At 45.6% G+C, this 6,836-nt stretch overlaps 1 protein-coding gene across 1 annotated transcript; it reads left to right on the top strand.

The window, feature by feature from the left end:
• Window positions 1-407: 407 nt before the first annotated feature.
• On the top strand, window positions 408-5,685 carry crsp7 (cofactor required for Sp1 transcriptional activation, subunit 7). Its single transcript, XM_035171182.1, has 3 exons — window positions 408-875; window positions 1,850-1,924; window positions 2,016-5,685. The coding sequence occupies exons 1-3, from the start codon at window positions 804-806 to the stop codon at window positions 3,735-3,737; spliced, it is 1,869 nt and encodes a 622-aa protein (XP_035027073.1). The 5' UTR covers window positions 408-803; the 3' UTR covers window positions 3,738-5,685.
• Window positions 5,686-6,836: the final 1,151 nt, after the last annotated feature.

The raw sequence follows: 6,836 nt of genomic DNA, 5'->3' as shown, positions 1-6,836 counted from the left end.
TTATTATCATCATCGTTGTTGCTGTTGGAATCATTATTGTTTGACTGCAGTGTATTATGATCCTTTTAACAGCAGATCAATCTAGAGCTGAAATAATGAGTCTATTAATCAATAACAGAGTTAATCTAGAGAAAAATCAATTAACAACAATGTTGCTTTTCAATACTCAAGAGACTCAAGATTCAGGAGACGTTTTTTGTATTAGCTTTTAGACGATTAGACAAAACCCCCACAGGACTAAAAATATAGAATAAAATTAAGTTAAGTTAAGGTTAAATAATATTGCTAAATGGCTATACATTAAATATACACATATCTATATGTCCAATTATCTATCCATCCACCCATCCATTCTTGACTCCTGAAATCACTGGACCATGGTGATGGCATTTAAAAGAACTCAGGTGTCCACATCCCCTGGTGGATCCCACTCAGGCCCCGGAGGGAGGAGCCGCATCCTCCCGGAGTGCAGGTGAACGCCAGGGATGTTTACTTGACTACGTGCGGACGTCAAAAGCGCAGGCACGGTATCCCAGCATGCAGCAGGAGGCCGTTGAGAGATCCAGCAGCTGGTAGTGAGTTGCTACAGCGCCGAGCAGGCAGCAGCTAGCGGCCAACACAGCGCCGAGCATTTCCCACTTCCATGTGAGACAAGCCGAGCCGTCTTACCCCACAGGCGACTGAAGAATATGCTGTTCGGGCGCCGGACGTGTCACCGCAGCGGCGTTTGAGTCCCAACTGTCACCCTGCTCTTGATTTCGGAGGATTCCTCCCTCCATCCTCCGAATCGCACCGAACGGGCAATGACAACGGTCTCAGCAACCCCGCAGCAGATGAGGGACCGGCTGCTGCAGGCCATCGACAGTCAGAGCAATGTGAGTGACACTGAAGCTAGCGGGCTAGCCAGCGAGCGTTAGCTTGTTTACCTGCGCCGCGGCACCCTCGACAGGGCAGTGAGAACCCGCGGCTGTCAGTAAACCGTCTTCACGTGTATTAAAGTGTGTTTCGTGTCCCGTGTGAGGGGGAGACGCTGAGCTCTTCAGCTGACAGCTCGGATGCTCGCTTAGCATCACGGCTGCCTCGGCTGGTCTGCCGTTAGCTGGGTTAGGTAGCATGCTAGCTGCTAGCCTACCCGCAACACCGAGGGGGTTATATGTCTTAAACCATATAAATGTGAATCATACATGTCCCTTGGGAATACTGACTTCATTACGACTTGTCTACGTGCTCTGTCAACTGGCCAAGGTTTCTTTTTAGATTGTTTTGTGCAACAATGCTGTGTAGCTAGCTTACTCTCAGCTTGAAGGGCTAAAGCTACATTGTAGGAAATAGTCGGGTCCTTCCTTCTCAAGTTAGTTCATGCTAGCCAGGGAAGCTAACACAGGTAAGAGTGCCGACACTCAAACGCAGATTGACTTTGTCGACAGAACAAGAATCTCACATGGATTTGAATTCGAGTTTTTTCTCAGTTGGTTGTAGTTTTTCTTCACATGCTGCACTTCTGCTGCAGCGGTGGAAACGATGAAGGTTTTTTCGAGTTGACATACTGCCATCTTTACTTTTCAGCTTAGCAGACAGAGAAGCTAGTGTTTCCCTGGCTAACTTGAAAGCTAACGTTAACTGCTGCCAAATTCACATGATGCAGACACGATTCAATACATTCGATTTCTGGGCTTATAGTGATTTAGCTTTACACTTATTTGGTTAATTAGCAGAAGTCATCAATGTTTCCCCAGATAAATCTTTCGATTTATCAACCATTTCCACATTATTAACCCGGCCAATTAAAGAGTTGAGGCTAATACCAAATGTGCTGAGATGATCAAATCTTTGTATTTCCCTCCTGCAGATACGCAATATGGTTGTCGTATTGGAGGTGATTGCCTGTCTGGAAAAATGTCCTATCACCAAAGAAGCACTTGAGGTAAGATACTTAACCATACCTAAAATATCACTTCATGTACGAATTAGGTTGCTTGAATTCTGTCCAACTCTCACACACGTTATCTCTGCAGGAAACTCGCCTAGGAAAGCTGATCAATGACGTGAGGAAGAAGACCAAGGATGAAGACCTTGCGAAGCGTGCAAAGAAACTCTTGAGAAACTGGCAAAAGCTGATTGAACCGGGGCCAGCTGTGCCTGCAAGTGCCCCCGGGTCGACCAATGGCAGTTCTCATCCCTGCAGAACTGACGTCTCGCCCCCTGACATCTCAGTGTCTGGGAAGGGTGTCGCTGAAGTCAAGATCAGAAATGATGTCCACAACACATACTCGCCAAAAGCAGAAAAATCCAGCAGTCGCAAGCGCCGGGCAGAGCACAGAGACAGTGGAGTGCACTTACCAGAAAAAATCTCCAAGCTGTCTTCGTTCGATACCTCGGTGTCACCACCACTCACCAATGGGATTGCAGGCAGTCCAGATGCCATGCCCGACCAGGAGGTCGTGCCTTCTCCTGAGAGATCGCGACTAGAGCCCCTTGATAATGAGAAAATCAACAGAATTCCAGTAAATGCTGTCAAGCCTCGCCCTAGCTCCCCAGGAGTGGCCAAACTACCTAGCACTTCATCTTTGATCAAGGTTGCCGTAATGCAGCAACAGGCTAGATTGGATGAAGGCGGAGGAGGAGGGGGCTATCATCAAGCCAAAAGTCCCCGTGGTCTCACCACCAGTCCAAGGAGCGTGAAGCAAGACTCAGTGACCAAGCGCTCTTCAGTATATGCACCGAAAGGAACATCAGTCCCAAGCCCTTCCTCGAGGGACTCTCCCATGTCTTTATCCAAGCCTGTGTCCTCCCCAGCCCAAGCATCTTACGCTGACAAGCTGCCACATTCTTCTCACAGGTCCTCAATGCACTGGGCCAGTTCGTCAGAAGTCTCCTCTCATTGCCCACCACAAGACACATCTGCAACACTGGAACCCGCAACAGCCTCCCCTTCAACCTCTCTCCCCCAACAGAACTCCGAACTAAACAGACCGACATCTGAGGGAGCCACTGCCGCGTCTGACGACACAGACGCGTCAATGGCTCCTAACTCAGAGCATAAAAGGAGGAAGTACAGGTCTAGAGACTACTCTGTCAATTTAGATGGCCAGAAAATAGAAGACATGACTAAACCTGTACGATTAAAAGAACGCAGACTTACATTTGACCCTGTCACAGGTCAGATTAAACCTCTGGTACATAAAGAACCTTCTCAAACAGAGGAACTCCCCACTCCTGACCTCTCTGAGTCTAGGCAAAGAACTAAAAGCACTGTACAACAGCCCGCTCCCCTGGCCCCGACCCCCGCCCCAGTCCTGGCCCCACTCCTGGCCCCAGTGCTGGCCCCAGGCCCCAGCCCCAACCCCTTTCATCAGACTAACTGGAAGGAGCTGTCCAGAAATGAAATCATCCAGTCGTACTTGAACCTTCAGAGCAATGTGCTCAACTCCTCAGGGGTCCAGGCCCCTAGTGCACACTTTTTCATGGCAGAGTATTTGAAAAGGGAAGAACAGGAGATCAAGGAGGCGAGGAAGATGCACGTTTTGCAGAAGGACATCGCAGTAGAGGCTTTACCAGGTGTGAGCCGGGAGGTGACGGGCGAGGACCTGGACAGGATACACACACAGCACTGGCCAGGAGTGAATGGATGTTATGATACTGTGGGCACCTGGTATGACTGGACAGAGTGCATATCATTGGACCCTCATGGCGACGTAAGCAGATTGAACATCCTGCCATATGTTTGCTTAGACTGAGGGGTTTGGAACGGATGATGACTTTTTCCACTCCTCTCGTTGTCTCTCCAAAGAGACAAGATACTTTGTGATTTTGTTTGTCCACTGTGAGTTTGGCAAAAGCCAGGTCTGCTAAACTCCCCCCACGCCTCTTCATCTTTCTGTGATAATCTAATTGAGATTTTGGTTGAAAAAAAAAGAGAGAAAAGGATTAAAAGAATAGTTGAGTTTCTAATACCAAGGGCTGTTTCTGTTTTTCTTTTTCAAACTGAAAGCCACAGGATGGTTGAGGCCCGAGCTGATGAGTGCTGGTACTAACGCAGAAGGCCAAAAAGGGAGGGCGGCGTTATCCCACACAACCAGAAATGTTGTAATGATGTGAATTTTTAATGTTCTTAATTGTACCCCATGTTTCAGGCTCACTGGGATGATGCTGCCCTCTCCTTTTACCTTCTAGTTTCTCATGAGGAATCACAATCTAGCATTCACTTTGAGGGAAGGCATGCTGGGGTTTAGCTGTCCTGTCCAGAGCGCCATGTTGGTGCCCGGAAGAGGTTGTTGATAGAGTTCATCTAGCACAGGTAGAGCTGAACGTGTCCAGACTATGACATACTGGAGCATGTTTGGCAGTTACAAGAAGCTTTATGTGAGATATAAAGAGTAAATTATAAATTTCGTATCATGTATACATCTATTTATTTTTGACCAGTTCATCAAAGCAGATGTTGAAAAACCTATAGATTTCTTTTTTTTCCCCTCTTCCCCTGCTTCCATCAGAATGTTGTCAGCCTAATCTTCAATGTAAAAGGGGGCCTACACATGTTTTGTTGCATTGGTTTTTCTGTTGAGATTGGCCGATTTGGTTATTAACATTCCATAATCCACCCTCCACCCACTTCCTCCTGTCTCATCACACAGCTCTTATATCTCCAGGAAATCTCTCAAGATGAAATTTATTCTGAAAAACAATTTGGCTTCCATAAGAACATTAAAAATATGTAACTTTACCACATTGAAAACTCTCACAACACACTAATTCTCTCCCAAGTGTTGCCGAATGTCAAATCAGATGAGGCTGATCAATACTTTGTACTCGATGTACTCAATGCTGGAACTCGCCTTGTTTCCATTCCTTTTAGATTTTTGTTTGCCTTCTGAAATTCCCTCATGATATTTTTCTAAGTTAAACAGCCTTTGTGAATGTACAGGATCGAGACCTCTTGCGCACTTGTACATACGTTGACAACTTGTTGGTCATTTTCATTGCCGACTTGATTGAAGTGTGACTCGTGACCTACGCACCCACAAGTTACAGTTATGTGCTTATAGCTATTCAGACACGTTTAAACTTCTGCCAGCTGCTCTCAGGAGTTTAGAAAACATCTAGGACGTTGTCTGAGGTATAATTTTTCATTTCTTAGCTTCCGTATTTAAATACAGCAAACCAAATGGGAGAGAGAGAAAGCTGTGTGCATCAGATATTGACATTCTCCACGTGACGACTAATACTTAATTTTGATTTCCCTTTATACTCATCCGTCACTACCACTTTTTTCCTCACATGATTTGAATTAAGATTGGATTTTTGTGCGGCCTCTCTGTTCATTCTTTCAGTCACTCATCCCTACCAATGTGCCTTGGTAAATGGTTAATCTGGATTTGCTTCCACATTAAACGCGCCTGTCCGCGAGGCCCGGGTTTACATGCGAGAGCTCAAATCCCAATGATCAATATGACGCTGGTATATGCACCGTTTCTGTTGACTTTTTGTACACATTGGTCGAAGCAAGGGTGAAGCTGCAGACAATGAGAAAACTGCACAACAACACAGCTGGCAATAAAGGAAAAGTGCTACAACTGGTTGATGAGAATCTGTTTTCTGGAGTTTTGACTGGGGGCATCTTTATTTGTTCAGTGTTTAACATCTCTCAATTGTTTGAAAAATAAAATGATCTAAATCTGAAGCTCAGTCGACTGACTGGTGGCTCTTTTAAAGTGGGATCGTGCTCAACAATTCACATCGACGCTGAATGTTCCTGAAAACTAAATGGCCATTCTGAGCTCTGTACACTCCTGATTTATGTTCTTATCTATCTCTCAAAATTGTTGCTTTAATTTGTTTTACTACACAGTTCGTCCATGTGGGGGCGCACATCGTCCATTAGTTGCCTCGGTCTGCATCAGGATGTGATGTAACAGTGGTAAGATATGAGTACTTTTAGCTCCCTGCAATTACTGGATCCGACTTTTTAGGCCACTTAGATTATGTAATAATTTATTTATAAATAAAGCGATCATTACAAAGATTCAGATCATCCATTGGTGGAAGTCTGGAAGTGTTGCCTCCTCAGTACAGACAGTCCTGTGTGTCAACAAGTGACATTTTCCGGTATGAGAGATTTTATGAGTCTCGACATGTCTGACAGTTTGTTGGACTCAGGACTATCGTTGGCGACATCACTTCCTGCCGTGACACTGTGAGCTTGTCTCATCTTATTGCAGTCGGGGGAGTAGCGGGCGTCCCTCGGGGGGTGTTTACTCTCACTCTGAATCAGCCTGCCACTGCACACCTGTAATTACTAGTCTGTTAAAGTTAAGAACTGCAGCTGTTTTCATGACCAAGCACAGTCAGAGACGGAGATGAAGCACTTGGGCTCACGTCACTGTTACCATCCCCACGATTTTACATCCCAGCATGTCTGGAGAATGATTGATAGGCAAGCGTGTGTCATGCGGGGGTTGAAACTCATCCCGACGCTACGTCAGGTTGAAGCATTTCATTGATGTCTCTTGATATAAGAGCTGCGAGTATAGTGATTATTTTTCATTTTTGGTGCATCCGATGACTTTTGGACTCAAGGATGAACTGATCGGATTTGGGTGGTCAAAGATCAAAGTCACAATGGCCTCACGAAACTCTCACAAAAATGTCTTCCATTTTTTTGACCAGTTGTCAATGTTCAAAGGTTAATGGTCACAGTGACCTCATATCATTGTGAAAGCGATATGTCAGGAGCACCTGTAGAGAATGAAACTGCATTGGTTGGTGGAGACATACAATCTAGTTCTATTCAGATATAAGCAAATACATTCTCCCTCAGTTTGATCCTGATCCCTTTT

Source organism: Hippoglossus stenolepis, chromosome 11 (genome assembly GCF_022539355.2).
Source record: "Hippoglossus stenolepis isolate QCI-W04-F060 chromosome 11, HSTE1.2, whole genome shotgun sequence".
Taxonomy (NCBI): domain Eukaryota; kingdom Metazoa; phylum Chordata; class Actinopteri; order Pleuronectiformes; family Pleuronectidae; genus Hippoglossus; species Hippoglossus stenolepis.
The sequence above is the reverse complement of the archived record's forward strand: the minus strand, read 5'-3'. Positions and strand labels throughout refer to the sequence as shown.

Excerpts from the sequence above, each read along its gene's own strand:
- crsp7 (XM_035171182.1), top strand. The coding sequence starts at position 804 with ATGACAACGGTCTCAGCAACCCCGCAGCAGATGAGGGACCGGCTGCTG. Across the intron at positions 876-1,849 it reads CCATCGACAGTCAGAGCAAT|ATACGCAATATGGTTGTCGT; the intron begins GTGAGTGACACT and ends TCCCTCCTGCAG. Across the intron at positions 1,925-2,015 it reads TCACCAAAGAAGCACTTGAG|GAAACTCGCCTAGGAAAGCT; the intron begins GTAAGATACTTA and ends TTATCTCTGCAG.